Raw genomic sequence first — 21,875 nt, forward strand, 5'->3', positions numbered from 1 at the left:
CTGGATTTGAACCTGGGTCCCTTGCATTTTGAGGCAGCAGTGCTAACCACTGAGCCATCGTGCCACTCCAACCACTGAGTGATCATGTTGCCCTGGGATCTTGTGGTGCAGTGGTGGAGTTCCTACCTCTGGGCCAGAAGTACTCAGTTTGCATCCCGTCTGCTCCAGGAGTGTGTTATTACACATCAGAACAGGTTGGTGTAAAAAAAAATCTACATCCATTAAACTGGCCAACAGTGAGGCATGATTAAAATAAAACTGTGTATCTGCTACCCTTCCAACAACACAGATACAGTTGTCCTGTCAGCACCGATGCCTTTCAGAAGATATGTTAAATTGAAGTACGGTTAACTTGTTTTCCTTGTGAAAAGAAGATTAATGGCTTTATGTGACCACATAGGAGCTGAGGAAATAGTGGTGACTTCAGCAGGCTTGACTTAATTAAGCCCATGGATACAGCTCTGAAGGATGCAGGTTTAAGCTGAACAAACTCTGGACAGTGCCACCCCTTGCTTAATACCTAAAAAAAGGAGCTAAGTTATTGTATCTGAGAGGATTACAAAAATACAGATGGCCCAGGTTGAACACATACTCCCTGAATGTGAATCACTATGCTATGATGAGAGAATTGTACTGAAAACATAAAGTGCTGGAGATCACAGCAGGTCAGGCAACATCCGTGGAGAGAAAGCAAGTTAGCGCTTAAAGTCTGGATGACTCTTCATCAGAGCTGAAGTGAAGTGTGGAGGGGGCAGCATCTATGCAATAGTGTTGGCAAGGTGGGGGTTGGACTGCTGGGGGAGAAAGGTTGTTGGTAGTTCAGGTTAAGTAATTGGAGTGTGCGAATGGCAGAACAATGTTGTGTCTAACTGCCAGACTGTTTGTCTTGGGCAGAAGTTCAGTCTTTTGCATGGACAAATACAGTACAACCTCAGTTACCCAAACACCGATTATCTGAACTTCGGATTATCCGAACAAGATCTCAAGCTCCCAGTGCTTGGGTAAACTGTGTTATGTGAACATTCAATTATCCAAACATTTGATTATCTGAACAAAATACTGCCCATCCGTGTCATTTGGATAATCGAGGTTGCCACAGTGACGTAGTAGATTTTTGTACTTTTCTCTGGTGGAAATTCAGGGTGAATAGAAAATCTCAATGGGCCCTATGGACATCACTTCTCTCATATTTTCTTATGGCCTCTCCAAGAGAAGGAAATGAAAGAAAAAGCAAGACTTATTTATCCAACACTTGTCTTTTTTTATTCATTCATGGGATACGGGTGTCGCCAGCTAGCCAGCATTTATTGCCCATCCCTCGTTGACTTTGTACTGAGTGGCTTGCTAGGCCATTTCAGAGGGCAACTGAGAGTCAATCACATTGCAGTGGACCTGGAGCCACATGTGGGCCAAACCAGGTATGGATGGCAGATTTTCTTCCCTGAAGGACCTCAGTGAACCAGATAGATTTTTCCAGACAATCGACAGAGGTTTCATGGTCACCAGGAAGGTACTAAATTCCAGATTATTATTGATTTCAAATTCCACCATTTGCCATTACAGGATTCCAACTCATGTTCCCAGAACGTTAGTTGAGTTTCTGGATTAATAGACTAGTGATAATTGCTTCCCCTTCTTTGTGCCCCAAGGCACTGTATAATTTTTCAAGTGTGGTCACTGTTATCCTTTGGGAAATGTGGCAGACAATTTTTACATAGCAAGCTCCCATAAACAAGGTAATGATCACATGACCTCATTTTAGGCATTGGCTGAGACATTGGAAATTCTCCCGTTTCTCAACTGAGTATCATAGGGATCTTTAATACACATGTGAGAGAAGAATTGTTATCTAAGTTTGATAGTTTACCTGAAAGTTGGTACCTCTGAAAAAGTGCAGCAATCCCTGAGGGATTCACTGAAGTGTTAGACTGGAATTTCTCCTATAGTTTCTGGGTAGTGTAATTCAGGATCAGCCCAGTTTTGTTCACAGTGAGGAAAAAAGCGTAGAGGGAGAGGACATCAAATACGGCTATTAGAAAACTGGAGTTGTCTAAGAACTGGACAGTTTTGGCATCAGTTTTCATTAAGCATTTTTTAAAAAAACCTACTTGGACAGTTTGGCTAGGTCTTGCACATTGATGAACGGTTTATGTGCAAAGGAAATGCTGCTAACAATCTTCTATCCATGATTCGGTGTAAGGACCAAATTGGTTTACACTGTTATAGGATCAATAGCTGTTGAGTCACAATAGGATGAGGCTGTTGTCTTAATATGCATTTTATTGCTTGATAGCAATTAATTACAAATGGCAGTAGTTTGTTAGACATCATTGCAAAGAATGTGAGGAGTTCTGTGAATAGGGTGATGCTGGGATAGAGTGGGAATACCCCTGGATCACGGACCCACGGCTAATGTTCTGGGGAATATTGACCTGAATCTCATCATGATCAAGATGGTGAAATGTGAACTCAATAAGAATTTGGAAAAGAACCACTGACCATTTGGTTCACTCATGCCCTACGGGAAGGAAATTAGCCTTACATGGTCTGGCCTGCATGTAACACCAAACCAAAGCAATGTTCAACTGCCCTCTGAAATGACTAAGCAAGCCACTAATTTGTATCAATCACTATCAAGTCGCTACAAAGAAATGAAAGTGGATGCATCACCTGGCATTGACCGAGGCACCGGAAAAGACAATGGCAGAAATAGCCCTGTCAACCCTGCCCAGTCCTCCTTCCTAACACCTGGGTGCTAGTGTGAAAATTGGGAGAGAGCTGTCTCACGGACAGGTCAAGCAACAGCCTGACATAACCATTCTCATGGAATCACACCTGACAGGCAATGTCCCAGAGATGACCATCACCATCCCTGGACATGTCCTGTCCCACTAGCAGCACAGACCCAGCACAGGGGTGTACCGCTGGGAGTCCTTAACACTGACTCCGGACCCCATGAAGTGTGATGGCATCAGGCTAAACATGGGCAAGGTAACCTCCTGCTGATTACCACGTACTGCGATGATGCTGGTCCTTTAACAAGGTTGTGATGTCCTTGGTTTGTTTTTCAAAAGTGTTTTACATGACAACAGGTTCTGAAATGTCTGTCTTAATCTATTTGAAGAAGCTTTTTAAGTTTAAAAAAAACACTTGTACTATGAAAGTGGGTAGGGAGAGAATGGGTTGCCAGTTTTCCTAGCTCAGCTTTTTCTCTCGTTTGGTTTGTTTTGGCTTTTCGCAGCCAGCAGTCAGTCTGTTCTGAGGCTGATGGTCAAAGAAACAGCTACATGGATGAAGGTGTCCCATGCTGAATCTTTCTGCCATCTCTCTCTCTCTCTCCAGTAAGAAGCTGTGTTTGATTTTGCCTTTTGTGCCAAGGGAATTTGGAACAGTATCATTCAGCTAGGATAATCTGTTGGGGTTGTCGGATCAGTTGCATTATTCTATGTTCTGTTCTCTTTTGTTTGGTTTCATTCGGTAATATTGTAAATAAATAGTTTCATTTAAACATAAGTGGTTTGACCCGCGGCATCACTCCTGGAATATCCACTATACACCTGCTCAAAACAACGAGCAAAGTTAGGGTCGGGGCTGCTTTCTTGAAATGTTTTGAGAGGGTCTGGCCTAGTCCATAACAGAACTATCATCCCTGGATTGATGAATTGGCTCTTGGAGGAAGCACTGAGGATGGAAAGGGTGCAAAATGTACTCTGGGTGGGGGATTTCAATGTCCACCACCAACAGTGGCTTGGCAGAAGCACTACTGATCAAGCTGGTCGGGTTCTAAAGGATATAGCTGCCAGTCTGGACCTGCAGTATGCAGTGAGGGAACCCAACATGATGGAAAAACATACCTCACCTCATCGTTACTAATCTGCTCGTTGTAGACGCATCTGTCCTTGATAGTGTCAGTAAGGGTGACCACTGCACAGTCCTTGTGGAGATGAACTCCTGCCTTCACAATGAGAACAGGTTCCATCGTGTTGTGTGGCACTGTCGCCGTGCTAAATGGGGTGGACTTGGAACAGATCTCGCAACTCTTGCTGTGGGCCATCAACCGCAGCAGATGTTCTCCAACACAATCTGCAACTACATAGCCCGACAGATCCTCTACTCAATCATTATCATCCAGTCAGGGAATAAACCCTGGTTTTATGAAGAGTGTAGGAGGACATGCTAGGAACAGTACAGGTATCTATAGCTAAAGATGAGCTAAGTGATCCTAGCATGAATGGATCAACTGCTACATCCAGTTGTGAATGGTGTTGGACAATTCAACAACTCACTGGAGAAGGAGGCTCCACAAATATCTCCATCCTCAATGGTGGAAGATCTCAACACATATGTGTAAGAGATAAGGCGAAGGCATTCACTGCTATCTTCAGCCAGAAGTGCCAAGTAGATGATCTATCTCAGCCCCCTCCAGTGGTCCCCAGTATTACAAATAATAGTCTACAGTCAATTTGATTCACTCCCTGCTACCCTTATCCTAAAACTATAACATTTCCTTCAAGATTGTCCCACAAGAGGAAACATCTGCTCTACTTTATCTTACACATCTCAATTAGATCTCCTCTAATTTTCCTAAACTTGATCTCAAGAATTGGTACTTACAGCACTGGATACTGCAAAGGCTATGGTCCCTGGTAACGTTCCAGCAATAGTACTGAAGACTTGTGCTCAAGAACTTGCCGATCCCCTAGCCAAGGTTTTCCAGTATTGTTACAATACTGGCATCTACCTGAGAATGTGGAAAATTGGACAAAAAAAGCAGGACAAATCCAACTTGGCCAATTACTACCTTATCAACCTACTCTTGATCATCAGTAAAGTGATGGAAGGTATCAACAACAGTGCTATCAAGCAGTAGCTGCTCAGCAATAACTTGATCAATGATGCCCAGTTAGGGTTTTGCCAGGGGCACTCAGCTCCTGACCTCCTTAAGCTTTGGTTCAAACATGGGCTAAAAAGCTGAATTCCAGAGATGAGGTGAGAGTGACAGTCCTTGACATCAAGTGTGGCATCAGTGAGCCCCAGCAAAACCAGAAAAATGGGCATTAGGGGCACACTGTCTGCTGGTTGGAGTCATACCTGGCACATAGGAAGATGGTTGTGTTATTGGAGGTCTGTCATCTCAGCTTCAGGAAATCATTACAGGAGTTCCTCAGGGTAGAGTCCTAGGCCTGACCATCTTCAGTTGCTTCATTCAATGACCTTTCCCTCCATCAATATGTCAGAAATGGGAACATTCACTAATGATTGCAAAATGTTCAGTGCCATTCACAATTCCTCAGATACTGAAGCAATCCATATTCAACTGCAACAAAATCTGGACGATATCCAGGCTTGGGCTACAAGTGCCAAATAATATTCGTGCTACACGATGACCATTTCCAATAAGAGACAATCTAAACACTGCCCCTTGACATTCAGTTATGTTACCATCAGTGAATCCCCAACAATAAATATCCAAGGGGTCACTGTTGACCAGAACCTCAACTGGACACGCCACATAAACATAGTGGCTACAAGAGCAGGACAGAGGCGAGGAACACTGTGATAAGTAACTCACCTCCTGACTCGCCAAAACCTGTGCCTCATCTACAAGGCACAAGTCAAGAGTGTGATGGGATACACCCCACTTGCCTGGTTGAGTGTAGCTCCAGTAACACTCAAAAATCTTGTCACCATCCAGGACAAAGTAGCCCATTTGATTGGCACAATATCAACAATCGTTCACTCCCTCCACCACTGACATTCCATATCAACTGGGTGCGTTGTCCACAAGATGTACTGCACAAATTAACCGTGCATTAACCAAGTATGTTTTTATGAAGGATAAGTTGTGTTTGATCCATTTGCTGAAGATTTTTAATGATACAACTCATGAAGTAGATAATCGGGATCCTGTAAATGTAGCACATCTAGACTTCCAGATGCAGTTGATAAAGTGCTGCAAAAAAAGTTAACACACATTGTAAGATCTCACGGAATTTGGGTTAATATATGAGCTTGGATGGTGGATTGGCTAACCAACATAATTTGAGTCAGAATTAACAAGTCTTTTTGGAGTTGACAAGATTACAAGAGTGCACAGGCCTTGGTTCTCAGACCACAAATATTTACAATCTGCATAAATGACTTGGATGCAGGGAAAGAAAATACTGTGGCCAAATTTACAGATAACACTAAAACAGATGGGAGAGTCTGAAGAAAGGCAAAGTTTTTCAATTGATATGCATAGGTTAGGTGAACAGGCCAAAATTCAACAGATGGATAACATGAATAAATGTAAGGTCATCCATTTTGGTTGGAAGAATAGAAAGACCAATTAGTATCTTCAAGTTTCGCATAAAGAATTGTAGCTTGGGTGCTGGTTGCCATGGCGAAAATGAGGACTGCAGATGCAGGAAATCAGAGTCAAGATTAGAGTAGTGCTGGAAAAGCACAGCAGCTCAGGCAGTATCCGAGAAGCAGGAAAGTCGACGTTTTGAGCAAAAGCCTTTCATCCTCATGAAGGGCTTTCGCCTGAAACGTTGATTTTCCTGCTCCTCGGATGCTGCCTGACATGCTGTGCATTTCCAGCACCACTCTAATCCTGCTGGTTGCCATGGTTGTGGGTAGTTCGCCGAGCTGAGAAGTTGATTTGCAGATGTTTCGTCTCCTGTCTGGGTGACATACTCAGTGCTTTGGAGCCTCCTGTGAAGCATTGTTCTACTGTGTCAAGTACTGTACAGGAGACTTCAAAGCACTTAAAGGTGTCATCGAGACAGGGGACGAAATGTCTGCAAATCAATTTCCCAGCTCAGCAAACATACCCACAACCATGGCAACTTAGTAACTAAATGGAGAAAACTTTCAGACTTCTTAAGTGCAGAGGGATCTGGATGTCCTTGTGCATGAGTCACAGGAAACTAATGCAGGTATAACAGGGAGGAAGGAAAGCAAATATAAGTTAAACATCTATTGCTAAAGGAATAGAGTATGAAAGTCTGGAAACGTTTCTGCAACTGCACAAGGCATTAGTGAGACCCCACCTGAAGTACTATGTATCATTTTGGTCCCTTTGCTTCAGGAGGGACATAGTTGTATTGGAGGCAGTTCAGAGTAAGTTCACTAGGTTGTTTCCAGAGATGAGGGGCTTCTCTTTTGAAGAGAGATTGGACAGTTCGACCTGTACTGTCTCGAGTTTAGGAAAATGAGAGGAGATCTAATTGCGATGTGTGAGATATTGAACTGGTTGACAAAGTGGAGCAGATATATCCCCTTGTGGGATAACCTTGAAGGAAAGGTTATAGTTTTAGGATGAGGGTCGCAGATTTCAAACAGATGTGGAAAAATTACTTCTCTTCAAGGGTCACGAATCTGTGGAAATTAGTAAATTTAAGGAGGAGATAGATACATTTTTAATCAGTAATGGGTTGAAGGGTTGTAGATAGCATAGAGGAAAGGGGAGTTGAGGCCAAGATGAGATAAGACATGATTATATTGAATGTAGGCTCCAGAGGGCTGACATGGCTTGTCCTGCTCTGAGTTCAGACGTTCTACTATCTTCACAAACATCACTAAGATCTCACATGGGTTCGAAGTAGTGACAAGCTGCCATTCGGTGACCAAAGCTCACTGGCTTGATGGCAGCTGATGAAGAGTCTTCACTTCCAGCACGTGGGTGTCATTGGCACAGCTGGCATTTACTGTTTGAGGAGGTTGGTTGTGAGTCGCCTTGTCTAGTCTGCGTAGAGCTTTGTGAGGAAGAGAGTGCGAGGATTGTGACCCAGCAATAATTAGGGAGCAGCCAAGAAATAGAACCCGATGTTTAAGTGCCACCTCACCCTTTCAGCTCCTTTCAGGTGTGGGGTGTTGTTCCAGCAGCCCCTGAGCTTCCCATTTTTGGGCACATTTGAATTTGTGGCCTGTGGTATAAAAAACAGGGAATGGGTTCAGCTCAGCGCAACACACAGTGCAGCTTCCTGAAAAGGCACTGGGTGTTTCATGGTTCAAATGGTTCACATTGGTCACGAACGTTGCAGTCGAATGGGAAGAAATAGAAAAATATTATCTTTCACTTTTAATAAGATTCTGCTCGCCCGCTGTGCATCTGCATGTGCACAGCCTCATCTGTTTGAAGTGGATAAGGCACTTCACATGCGTCAGTGATTAAGTAGGTTCATTATGTCCTCATGTAAACAACCGCCTGGTACTGTGTAAATGAGGGCTCACTGAAGAATAGGTCTTAGTTAATTAAGACAACACTAATGTGAATTGAATCAGACTTCATGTTTAATATTTAAATTAAATCTAATCGTCATTCTTTACAAACCATCTCCAGTTTTTTTCCACATAAGTTACCACCATTTCTATACTCGTTACTGTGCACTGTATTGTTCTGCTCGCAATCTTACAATGGCAGTTACAACATGTGCTCATTTTACTCCAGCTTTTTCACATCCGCGACAAAGTCTTGCTCTGCTATCTCAATGTTACAAAGACATTTTGATGGTTAAGCGCTGGTTTAAGATTGGAGGGAAGAATTTCAATAGCTTCTGTTTCTCATCTCAAAAGGTTCTCTGAACCACTTTACGCGTTTTTTTCAGGTCTATTGGAGTCTGTTATGAAAATGTGATAACTGGACACTTAGAGAATAGAAATAGGATGACACAATGTCATCATGGATTTATGAAAGGGAAATTATCTTTGACAAACTCACTGGAATATTTGAGGACATAACCAGAATAGATGAGGCAGAGCCAATGCACGTTGGTGAACTTGAGTTTTCAGAAAGCTTTTGAAGACTAGATTAATTTCGGATATCTGGTCGGCATGGATGAGTGAGACCAAAGGGTCTGTTTCTGTGCTGTACACCTCTATGATTCTAAGCCCCACGTAAAAGGTTAGTGTAGAAAACCACAGCACATTAGATTAGTGGTAATATACTGGCATGGATTGAGAATTGGTTAACAAATGGGAAACAAGGAATAGGAATAAATAGATCTTTTTCAGAGTGGAAAGTGACACGCTGGGCACCGCAAAGACCAGTTCTTAGGACCCCAGCTATTCACAATGTATAGCAAGAGTCTAGATGAGAATATCACACGTCATGTTTCCGATTTTGCTGATGGGTGAGACTGTGAAGAGTGAGAAGGATGGAATGGGGCTTCAACATAATTTAGGCAAGTCAAGTGAGAAGATGACCTGGGGGGTGCAGTGAGAGAGGGACTCAATGAGATCCTTGTAGAGGGAGGAGGAGCGCTTCTTCAAGGTAGGCATCCTTGCAAGAGGATTCACGGTAGGTTAAGATCAACGAGGAGAAAGTGAGGACTGCAGGTGCTGGAGACCAGAGTTGAAAAGTGGGGTGCTGGAAAAGCGCAGCAGGCCAGGCAGCATCCAAGAAGCAGGAGAATTGACATTTCGGGCATAAGCCTGAAGAAGGGCTTATGCCTGAAATGTTGATTCTCCTGCACCTTGGATGCTGCCTGGCCTGCTGCGCTTTTCCAGCACCCCACTTTTCAACTCTGGTCTCCAGCACCTGCAGTCCTCACTTTCTCCAAGTCAAGTGAGAAGGCATAAGTGAGGAGGCAGTTGCACGGCGAATGTAGTGTAATGTGGATAAGTGTAAAGTAGTCCACTCTGTTTGGATGGCAGAGTATTATTAAAATGGTGATTGATTGGGAAATGTTGACATCGACAAGGATCTAAGAATCTTGGCATGCGGGTCGCTATCAGACTGCAGGTGCAGCAAGCAGATGGGAAGCAAATGGTATGCTGGCCTTCATCACAAAAGCGTTCAATTACAGGAGCAAAGAAGCCATACCACAGCTGTGCAGAGCCTGGGTGAGGCCCATCTTGGAAGATTTTATATCATTTCAGTTTCCTGACCTCAGAAAAGATATGCTTGCTGCAGAGAGAATGCAGCAAAGGTTCACTGGACTGATTCCTGGGATGGCACATTTGTTATATGAGGAAAGGTTGGGTTAACTGGAGTTTAGGAGATCGAAATGGGATATTGTCGAAATAAGTCTTTCTCTGCTATTTCACTACAACAAAGATATTTTGATGGTTATGCACTGGTTTGAAATTGGTGGGGAGAATTTCAATAAAATCCCCACAATATAGAAACAGGCCATTTGGCCCAACAAGTCTACACTAACCCTTCAAAGTGTCACCCAACTGCAGCCATTCCCCAACTGTAATACTGTATATTTCCCCTGACTAATGCACCTAGCCTAAACATCCCTGAACACTACAGGCAATTTAGCATGGCAAGTGGGAGGAAACTGGAGCACCCAGAGGAAACCCATGCAGACACTGGAAGAATGTGCAAACGCCACACACAGTCACCCAAGGCTGGAATTGAAGACAGGTCCCTGGCACTGTGAGGCAGCAGTGCTAACCATTGAGTCACCGTGCTGCCCTTAATAGCTTCTGTTTCTCATCTGAAAAGGTTTTCTGAACCATTTAATGAGCTTTATTTCAGGTCTATTGGAGTTTATCATAAAGAAAGTGATATCTGAACACTGAGAAAATAGAATTAGGATGACGCCATGTCACCATGGATGTATGGAAAGGAAATTATGTTTGTCAAACTCACTGGAATATTTAACTCACTGGAATATTTGATGGCTGAACAAACTGGATGCAGGAATTATATTCTCCTGGCTAGGGGTGTTCCAAGCCAAGGAGTCATGGTTTCAAGGAGTCATTGTTTCAGGAGAAGTCGGAGGCCATTTTGGATTGAGATGAGGAGAAGTTTCTTTGCTCAGAGGATGGTGAACCTGCGAATTTCTCTGCCTCAGAAGACTTAGGAGACGAAGTTGCAAAAGACATTTAAGAATGAAATTGATAGATTTCTACAGTGAAAGGTATTAAGCGGTATTGGGAAGAGTTTGGGAGTAAGGCATTGAGATAGCAGGTCAGCCATGGGTGAGTTGAAGGATCTACTCCTGCTCTCATTTTTATGTGTTTCTGAGGTAGGAACTGTTACTCCACTTTTTATATGGATAGTGGTTTGAATGTGTCTTGCAAACCTTCAGAATGGAAGCAAAATGAATTTGAGGCAAATTTAAATTTTAGTTGCAGCTTGGTGTTTCTTAGTTTTGAATGAGACAGATATAGTGAACAATGAAAAGTCCTTGGCCCAAAATACAGGGGTTCATTTTAATCTCATGCTCGGCGCAACATCTATGAGGATTGATGAAATGAGCACCTATCTGCTGCTCAGTACGTCTATCTTAATTGCAATGGAAAGTCATATTACTCAGTGGGGAGTGGAAAAGTTTCTGCAGAAAACCCAGTTCCATCAGTTTCCCAATAAATGGCACATCTTAAAATTGTGGACATAGTTAATACTTTTCCTCTGGATATTACTTAAACATCTGGGTATTTTCTCTTTCTATTGTCGGTAATTTGATGTATTTGTTGCTGGTTGAGTTTTGAATTTCAGTTGCCAATGTTTCATTAATCCTCCACAGGAAGTGATGTTGCTTGAAGACGAGACCACATCCTGTTACTGCCTATTGGATTCTCATTCCTGTCACATCCTCTTGGACCACCTTGGCACATATGCACTCGTGGGTGAGGCAGTCACAGAGTGCGCGGAGAAGAGACTGAAGCTTGCTGTCTTTGGGCGTCTGTCCTACAGCTCACTGGAGTACAATTTCAGAGTGTATTGCATGGACGACATTCCAAGTGTTTTGCAGGTATTGTACTGAAGGAAGCATTTACTTGACCTAGTTTCATTTACCGCAAGAGAGCTTGACATCTAACTCCAAGCTTTAATTTTCACTTGCTTCAGCACAGCTCCTGTGACAAATAGATATTTTGAATCTTTTGAATATTTACGTGATGCAATCCATTTGAATGGATTTTTACAATGCAGTCTAAGTCATCATCAAAATACGTATCAAATCCCATTTTGGAAGTTACTTTGGAGTCAGCTTTGATTGTTCTTTCAGGCAGAGAAGAGGGGAAAACAAGGGTAGTGAAGTGGTTGGAAAAATTAAAACTAGAAATGGAGGGAATGTTCATTGCATCAGTAACCGATTGCAAGTCACTAAATTTGCATTGTAAACCCTGATAAAGCACTGATCCCACTCATAACAAACAGCAAATCACTTTGTTGATTGTCTTCGTCTAACCAGTAGAAAGTGAGGACTGCAGATGCTGGAGACCAGAGTTGAAAAATGTGGTGCTGGAAAAACACAGCAGGCCAGGCAGCATCCGAGGAGCAGGAGAATCGACATTTTGGGCATAAGCCCTTCTTCAGGAATGAGGCTGGTTTACCAAGCGGGCTGAGATAAAGGGTAGGGGGGAGGGAATTTCTGTCGCAAATTCACCTGCACCTCCACACACATCATTTACTGTATCTGTTGCACCCAATGTGGTCTCCTCTACATTGGGGAGACAGGCCGCCTACTTGCGGAACGTTTCAGCGAACACCTCTGGGACACCCGCACCAACCAACCCAACTGCCCCGTGGCTGAACACTTTAATTCCCCCTCCCACTCCACCAAGGACATGCAGGCCCTTGGCCTCCTCCATCGACAGACCCTGACCATACGCCACCTGGAGGAAGAGCGTCTCATCTTCCGCCTAGGAACCCTCCAACCACACGGGATGAATGTAGATTTCTCCAGCTTCCTCATTTCCCCTCCCCCCACCTTATCTCAGTCCCAACCCTCGGATTCAGCACCACCCTCTTGACCTGCAATCTTCTCCTGACCTCTCCGCGCCCACCCCCTCTCCGGCCTATCACCGTCACCCTCACCTCCTTCCACCTATCATATTCCCAGCGTCCCTCCCCCAAATTCCCTCCCTCCTGCCTTTTATCTCAGCCCACTTGGCACAACAGCCTCAATCCTGAAGAAGGGCTTATGCCCGAAACATCGATTCTCCTGCTCCTCGGATGCTGCCTGGCCTGCTGTGTTTTTCCAGCACCACATTTTTCATCTAACCAGTACTAAGTAAGTAGCGTGTCCCTCTTATTAATTAAAAGGTGCAAATACCCAACAACATGTACTTCCATTCATACAAGCTCCGCCCAAAGGCAGATCCTTGCCTCATTGTCCATCAATGATTCATCATTATGTTGATTCCTCAGTTGTTTTTGTTTGTAAGCTGGTGGTTTTCAATTGCCTTCTGCTGTCAGGGGTAAGAAAGCCTGACCTAAATCTCAGCCAGAATGACAACCAAACCTGCACTGTTGGCATTATGCTGAACCACTCCCTAGTTCACTCGCTAATTGCAAGAACCAGCCCCTTCTGAAATGAGTAGTCATTGAACAAACTGTTATTCAACAGCCAGATTCTCCCCACACTCGTCAGCTTGAGGTTGAGCTCCATAGTCCAAGCCATTTTCACAGACCTGATCTTTCTCCTTATCTTGTTGTTTGTGAAGTTATCATTCTGAACTGGGACTCTTATTCAGTGTGTGGTGTTCCTGGGGAGGAAAATGCCACCAACACACTTCTTTGCTTGACTGGGTGTATAGGCCTCTGGTTTCCAAGTGGTAGATGACCAATTACTCTTAACAAGTTAGCTTAGCTGAGTCACAAGTGACATCAGTTTGATAGACATTGTTACGAAGATGACTCTTTTGGAAGACAGTATGACATAAGGGATTGGGTATCTCTAATATTAATGCTTTCAGAATTATTGCATGTGCAACAATCTGTAAAAAAAAAACTCAGTGGTACAACCTGAACTGAACCAAACTGATAGATCACATCATTGACAGTGGACTATATTTTGGGCACATCACAATGGGTACATAATCTTCGACTCAACTTCAACTTTTCTAAATCGTTCTGAAGTCAACCTCAAAAAAAGGAGAGAGTTAAAAGAACAATAGAAATTTCAGCATTAAGAGGAAGCCAATATCTCCAGATGCTGGCACCACACATCAAATTCTCTTCTGTTTGAAATCTGCTATTATCCTCAGAAAAGCTCTGTGCATCCCTCACCTCGCAATTACTCCACAGTCTGCAATCGCCTCTTTCTTTCCAATCGCCTCTTTCTTTCCTCGCAAACCTGTGACCTCAACTTCCCTGCAGCTACATGTTTCAGACTGTACAACAAGGCTTCCAGCCTGCCACATCACTGAGGTAGCCTGAATCAAAACCACGAATGACATCCCTTAGAGGGAGCATGTGATAGTAAACTCTCAACTTTTGATCTGCTGATAAAGCAGACATATCTCTTGTTAAAGCATGATGACTCATTTTTTGATTTAATTCTCAAATAATTTCTTCTCTGCTAAGTACTACATATCACAGATTTACTGAGTGCACTTCATCTGTAACATTAAGATATTAGCTGACCTGTCAGCGTCCTGTGTTACAACTAGCTACCTGAAACGTCAACTCTTGCACCTCGAATGCTGCCTGACCTGCTGTATTTTTTTAAAGTGTTATGCTTTGTCAACTCTGACTCTCCAGCATCTGCAGTCCTCACTTTCTGCTGGGGCTGAGTTCCCCAATTCATTGCGGTTTCAGACAGGACAACCTGAACTGTCAAGCTTTTCGGTGAGGAGAGACGAACTTTGTTTCGTTCACCACCTCCCTCAGCTGGCTGCAGCAAAGTTAATTTAAAAGGTTCATCTCCTTTGTGGATGTCTTTCTCCCAACCTAAGTGAACTTATGATTTGAAAGGGACCAATTTAACAACATTTCCTTGAATTTACGAAAGGGTCAGTTTGTTAGTTATTCAACCCAGGAGGAAACAATAGTGCAATACATACACACAGAGACATGAGTACAATAAAAGATGAATGTTAAAAGCTATATAGATCAGTCTGACTGGATGTTTCTTGGACAGTAGATAGTGGAACATTTTTATCTCAGTAGACAATTTCAGGATTCCTGGTTTTGTAAGTTTGCCTAAAACGATTTTTCCTGTTTGCCTTTTGACTGCTTGGTTAATGAGTCTCCAGCACTCTGAGAGAGAGTCCTTTACCTGCAGTGCTGCCACAATATGAAGATTTTTTTGCCTGTCACTTTCACAGCGCACTAGCCTTTGATCCCAGGCTAGCTATGCGTTCGTACCCCAAGTCACTCACATATACCGACCAGGGATGGAGGTCTTGTCGGACACCTACCTCTGTGTATTCATAGACTTCCCTCACCCATGTCCCTGTTGTCATTTCTCCCACCATGCTCACAGTCTGGCAGACTCACAGAGACATGAAAGTTCAGTTTATAGTGTATTTATCCCCTTCAAGCTTCCTTGACATATTTCAGTCTGACATTCCAGAGTTCCTCTCCAGGCAGCCACTGAATTTACATGTACGGACACCTTTTGGAAAAAAAATACATGTTGCGGTTAAAAATTCCGTATGTCCGTAGGTTTTGATGGGTGGTCATGACACTTGGAAAATCTATATAAACCATCAATTTAAAAGATTACACTTCCAGCTTGTTGTTCCCCGTGGTATGCCGAATCTGGCTTTTGGAGCATCTTGTTTTTAACTGACCCACCACTGATAGCCATGCCTTTAGCTCTCACTTAACTAAGCTCCAGGACTCCCCCCTCTTTGCCACCTTAGTCTCCTTTAAAACCTGCCTCTTTGAGAAAGCTTTTGGTCATCTGTCGTCATCATCACCCTATGAAACCCAGGGTCAAATTTTGTTCTGTCTTGTTCCCGTGAAGATCCACAGAATGATTTTTTAAAAATTTCTAGGTAGAGGGACAAGATGCTGTTCTAGGTGCTTTTCCTTTCGAAATGGTGGTTTTTAAAAGACAGTCTCACCGACTAAGAATTCCCAGAGGAAAATCTTTTTGCTGACTGGAACTTTCCCTTCCTCCTCTCCAGGCTGTCAGTGACGCAGAAATGATCATTAGCCATAGTAATTGGACATAAGTTACGGCAAAATGAACTCGCAAGATTAGTCTCATCAAAGACAGTTCTCCCGTCACATAAGGAAATGTGAGAAATTTATCACAAAATACTTTGCAATCAGCCCATTCCAATCACATAAATTATATCAAACTTCATTCTCAGATGAAAAGAATTTTTTTCAAAGATCTCTGGGCGTCTTCATAACCAGAGAATGAATTATGGACAGGGCTGAGCGTTTTTATTAGGAAAGCTTGAAACCTGATTTTACAACCTGCTTTGCGCTCTGTCCGTTTTCACCCTCCAGTGATTTAGGGTGGTAAGGTTAAACAAGAGGCTGCAGATTGTGACTGATTTCTCTGATCAAAGTGAGCTTTATATCTTGGGAACAGTGGTTCGTCCTGATTTTGTTCTCCCGGCAACACATGCCTCCCTCAACTTCTGGTTGTACATCGACCCAAAAACAGTTAGAATAACATTAGATAACTGACATTGCATAGTTTCTGATTATTTTGCATTCCCTCCTTTGTGACAGTGATCGCAGCTGACCACGTGAGAACGGGACACCTGCCACTAATTTCAACCTTAAAATGTCAACCCTCATTGTTTTTTATGGACAGTGTATTTTCCTTTTTATTGGTGAAAGCTTTCTGAGGTAGATTGGCACTGATGTGCTTGGTGCTGTGTAGTGTTGCTTGAACAAAATTTTGTTCTGTCCTGTGTTTCTGTGAGCTGCACTGTACACTGATAACGTGGGGTTGCAGGGAAAAAGCTCAGCAGGTCTGGCAGAATCTGTCGAGAGAAAAACTGAGTAAATTTTTCGAGTGTCATAACTCTTCAGAACTCAACTTTGGCGTTCTGATGAAGTCATGGGACTAGAAACATTAACTCTGTTTCTCACTCCACTGATGCTGCCAGACCTACTGAGTTTCAGTGGCACTTTCTGTTTTTCGGATCTCCAGCATCTGCAGAATTTCACTTTTAATTGTGTTTATGTAGCATCTTGTCAGTGCATTTTGCAGTTTTTCCAGTTCTTTTCAATTGTTTTCATTGCTGCAATGTTTTCGACATAAAGTTTCAAATTTGATCAGCCACAAGGTCCCACCAATGGCAGTGTTTTGCATTTTGTTGGTTTAGTACATTTTGATGAGGCAAATCAGAGCAGGACATATACACTTAATGTTAGGGTCCTCAGGAGTTTTGCCAAATAAAGAGACATTGGGGTGCGGGTTCATAGATCCTTGAAGGTGGAGTCACAGGTTGACAAGGTAGTGAAGAAGGTATTCAGTACACTTGCCGTTATTGGTCAGTGCATTGAGTATAGGAGTTGGGATGTCATGTTGCACCTTCCAGGACATTGGTTCAGCCACTTTTAGGGTACTGCATTCAGTTCTGATCTCCCTGCTTTAGGAAAGATATTGTTAAACTTGAAAGGGTGCAGAAAAGATTTACAAGGATGTTGCCAGGGTTGGAGGGTTTGAGGTGAATAGACACAAGCTGTTTTCCCTGCAGCTTTGGAGGCTGAGGGTTGACCTTGTAGAAGTGTATAAAATCATGAGGGGCATGGATAGGGTGAATAGCCAAGGTCTTTTTTACCAGAGTTCGGGATTTCAAAACTAGAGGGCATAGGTTTAAGATGAGAGGGGAAAGATATAAAAGGGACTTAAGAGGCAACCTTTTCATGCAGAGGGTGTTGAGTGTATGGTTTGAGCTGCCAGAGGAAGTGGGTGGAGGCTGGTACAATTACCAACATCTAAAAGGCATCTGGATGGGAAGGGGTTCGAGGGATTTGGGCCAAATGCTGTCAAATGGGTGAGATTAATTTAGGATATCTAGTCTCCATGGACGAGTTGGACCAAAGGGTCTGTTTCTGTGCTGTACAACTCTATGACTCGATGACTAAATGCTGATCTGGACAGCTTTGAGCAGTACGATCAGCTGTTTCACAAGAGAGAAAATGGGATCTTGGTTTAAGCCCTCCAGCCCAGGGGTGAAAGCAGAGACTGTTCAGAGTAATTTCAGTAAATGTCTCCAAGATAATGACAGACACTCAACTAAATGAAGAGAAATTGTTTTCACTGACAGGTGGGCTGGTCGTCAGAAGGTACAGCTTGAAGGATAATTGGCAAAATGACGCGAGGGGAGATGAGGAGAATTTTACTTGCTTCCAGTTGTGCTGTGCGGTGATCTGTGTATGACCTAAAAGGGTGAATTCAGACTCAGTCGGAATGTTCAAAATCAATTGTTTGAAAAGAAAAACGGCGTTCAGATGAAACAATGTGGAGAGTGGTACTAACTGGGTGGCTGTTTCAAAGGACTCCTTAATTGGTTTGTGTTTCAATGTGATTCAATGCGGCATCTGTGAAAGTGCAGAACTCCTTCAGTTTTGCACTAAATTTTCAGCCTTGGTGATATGGCTAAAATTCTGGAAAGGGACTTGAATCCACAAGCATCTGACTGGCAAACATAGAACCAGGTTGGCATGTCAGTTCCGCAGCCTTTAGAGGAAATCTGCATAGGTTTTTTGATAAGGTGGGGGGGCGGGGTGGGGGTGGGGGTGGATGCCAGTCACACTTCCTGTATTTTACTACTTCATGTAAAAGGAGAGGCGAAGGCTTAGTGGTGTGAGAGCTGGACTGTTAACCCAGACACCCACCTCTGATCCCCAATTTAATTCAATGGCCAAAGAGACCCTTAATTCAATGGCCAAAGAGACCCATACCCGAAAGCTGACGTTTTAACACAGGCTGGAGTGTTATTTTGGACCTGTGCTGCAGCACAGTTTATGCATTCAGGAGAGGTGAGATGGAAAGACAAAGCTGAAGGTATGGTAAAAAGGGAGGTGATGGTGTAGTGGTATTATTGCTGGGCTGTTAACGCAGAGATCTAGGTTTAAATCCCACCAGGGTAGAATTGGAATCCATTTTCTTTTTAAATCTGGAATTAAGAGTCAAATGGTGATTGTCCAATGGTTGACTGTCACAATGTGGTTCACTCATGCCCTTTAGGGAAGAAAACTGCCATCCTAACTTGGTCTGGCCTACATGTGACTCCAGATCCACAGAAATGTGGCTGACTCTTGACTGCCCTCTGGGCAATTAATGATGGGTAATAAATGCTTCCCTGGTCAGCAATGCACTCACCCTGTGAATGAATTTTTAAAAACTGTTGTCCTTCCATCTTCAATCACTGTCACTCTGAAGTTACGGTTTACTGTTTATTTCTTGCCATTGTATCTTCCTTCATATCCAGCAAGTTCGGGTTGCTGAGTCCCAGGAATGCCCTGTAGTTTGCTTGAACAGTAAATTTATCGGTATGATACTGCTGCGAGAAACCAAGAGATAAATCACAGGGACGAGAAGGAATTTGTGGGCGGCACGGTGGCACAGTGGTTAGCACTGCTGCCTCACAGCGCCAGAGACCCGGGTTCAATTCCCGCTTCAGGCGACTCTCTGTGTGGAGTTTGCACATTCTCCCCGTGTCTGCGTGGGTTTCCTCCGGGTGCTCCGGTTTCCTCCCACAATCCAAAAATGTGCAGGTTAGGTGAATTGGCCATGCTAAATTGCCCGTAGTGTTAGGTGAAGGGGTAAATGTAGGAGTATGGGTTTGGGTGGTATACGCTTCGGCGGGTCGGTGTGGACTTGTTGGGCCGAAGGGCCTGTTTCCACACTGTAAGTAATCTAATCTAAAAAAGTAGTCTAATCTAGTCATCGAGTCATAGAGATATACAGCACAGAAACAGACCCTTTGGCCATTGCTGACCAGATATTCTAGCCCCATTTGCCAGCACTTGGCCTATATCCCTCTGAACCCTTCCTATTCAAATACCCATCCAGATGCCTTTTAAATGTTGGAATTGTACCAGCCTTCTGGATGCTCATTCCACACACACACCACCCTCTGCATGAAAATGTTGCCCCTTAGATCTCTTTTATATCTTGCCCCTCTCACCCTGAAGCCTCTGCCGTCTAGTTCTGGACGCCCCAACCCCAGGGAAAGGACCTTATCTATTTACCCTATCCATGCAGCTCATGATTTCATAAACCTCTATGAGGTCACCCCTTAGCCTCCGACGCTGAAGGGAAAACAGCCACAGCCTATTTAGCCTCTCCCGGGATCTCAAACCCTCCAACCCTGGCAACATCCTTGTAAATCTTTTCTGATTGTGGGGTTTTTTTTGCTCAGTTTTATGCGCTTACTTTAGTTCATTGGTTGTAAAACATGTGAGATGTCAGGGAGGAAAAGACTGTTTGAATTGTTGTCAAGTTACACAATAATAATGAAGAGTCTGTTTGAAGAGTTTGATTTTTTTACAATTCCTTTTGGAATGCAAGCATGGACACGTTGGGCACCTAATCTCAGGATTGCAGAAGTAAGGCATTTTGAAACACTTGCAAAGGATCTGCAGGGACTTTGGAGTGTCTCTGGCACATGTGAACAGGCAGTATCGAAATGCAAATCTTCCTAATGTATAAGCCAAACTGATTTCCACTTTAGAAATTTATACTCTTGCACAAGGTTATATGGCTTTAGGTTTACCCTGAGAAGACAAAGAATTTGATCTTCAATGGCAGACATTAATTGCTGTGCTCTTCCATTACCAGGAAGTGATGTGTGAGGAGAGAAACCAGGGTGGACATCTATTGGACGAGCCCAGAACTTTACACTTCAAAGCAAACTCATACGGCCTTCAAGTTTCCGTGCTTGACATACCCCAGTTCCTGTGGAGACTCAAACCACTGACTGTTTTTCAGGTAATTATGATTCGTTTTGTGCTTGTTGCATTGTGTGTCTAATCCCAGAAGTGGCAGTCGGATGAAGGCTTATCCACAAAAAATTAGCTATGTAACCAGTTTGGGGGTTCTGCGTTATGAGTGAATGATAGATGGAGTATGTACAGCGATCAGCGTCGGCTGAAGGAGCTGGGAAGTGAGTGGCAAGACATTTTGTTCTTATCTATTTGTGGGTACGCGAGCTGCCAATGCAAAAACATGCATTTTAGTGGCACAGGGATAATGTAACTGATTATCCAAAGAAGACCCTAATCATATGATGTGAGAGAAGAAGTATAAAATACAGAACATCAAGTCTGCTCCACCATTTAATGACATTGGCCTGATCTGATAGCCCTCAACTGCACCTTCTTGCCTTTTCCCTAACTTGATTCCATTACTGATTAAAAATCTGTCTATATCAATCTTGAATGAACTGAACAACACAGCCTCTACATCCTTCTGTGGTAAAGAATTCCTCAGATGCACTGCCTTCTGAGGGAAGAAAATCCTCCTTATCTCAATATTAAATGGGTGATCCCTCTTTCTCTGAGGTTAACCTGTATGGTTCTCCACTCTCCTACAAGGGGAAACAACCTTACAGAGTCATAGTGATATACAGCATGAAAACAGACTCTTCAGTCCAACTCATTCACGCTAACCAGGCATCCGAAACTGACTGAGGGCCATTTGCCAGCATTTAGCCCATACCCCTCCAAGCCCTTCCTATTCATGTACCTGCCTTGAAAACTTTTAAGTGTTATAATTGTACCAGCCTCCACCATTTCCTCTGGCAGCTCATTCCAAAGACGCACCATCCTCTGTGTGAAAAGGTTGCCCCTCAGGTCCATTTTAAATCTTCTCCCTCTCACTGTGAACTTATGCCATCCAGTTTTGGGCTCCCCAGCACTGGGAAAACGACCTTGGATGTTGACCCTATCCATGCCACTCATAATTTTATAGACTTCTGTAAGGTCACCCTTCAGCCTGCAACACTCCAGGGAAAAAAAAGCCCCATCCTGATTAGATTCCCTACAGTGTGGAAACAGGCCCTTCGGCGCCCAACAAGTCCACACCGACCCGCTGAAGAGCAACCCACCCAGACCCATTCCCCTACATTTACCCCTTCACCTAACACTACGGGCAATTTAGCATGGCCAATTCACCTAACCTGCACATTTTCGGACTGTGGGAGGAAACCGGAGCACACGGAGGAAACCCACACAGACACAGGGAGAATGTGCAAACTCCACACAGACAGTTGCCTGAGATGGG

General features: G+C 43.5%; 1 protein-coding gene across 3 annotated transcripts in view; it reads left to right on the top strand.

The window, feature by feature from the left end:
- LOC140459648 (netrin receptor UNC5D-like) overlaps window positions 1–21,875 on the top strand; it is a 453,166-nt gene that overhangs the window by 413,945 nt on the left and 17,346 nt on the right. For all 3 annotated transcript variants that reach the window (XM_072553978.1, XM_072553979.1, XM_072553980.1), the window contains exons 13-14: window positions 11,469–11,696; window positions 20,433–20,582. In XM_072553978.1, coding sequence (XP_072410079.1) covers window positions 11,469–11,696; window positions 20,433–20,582 — 378 coding nt within the window. The remainder of the gene's footprint in view (window positions 1–11,468; window positions 11,697–20,432; window positions 20,583–21,875) is intronic.

The sequence above is a fragment of the Chiloscyllium punctatum genome, chromosome 35 (genome assembly GCF_047496795.1).
Source record: "Chiloscyllium punctatum isolate Juve2018m chromosome 35, sChiPun1.3, whole genome shotgun sequence".
Taxonomy (NCBI): Eukaryota; Metazoa; Chordata; class Chondrichthyes; order Orectolobiformes; family Hemiscylliidae; genus Chiloscyllium; species Chiloscyllium punctatum.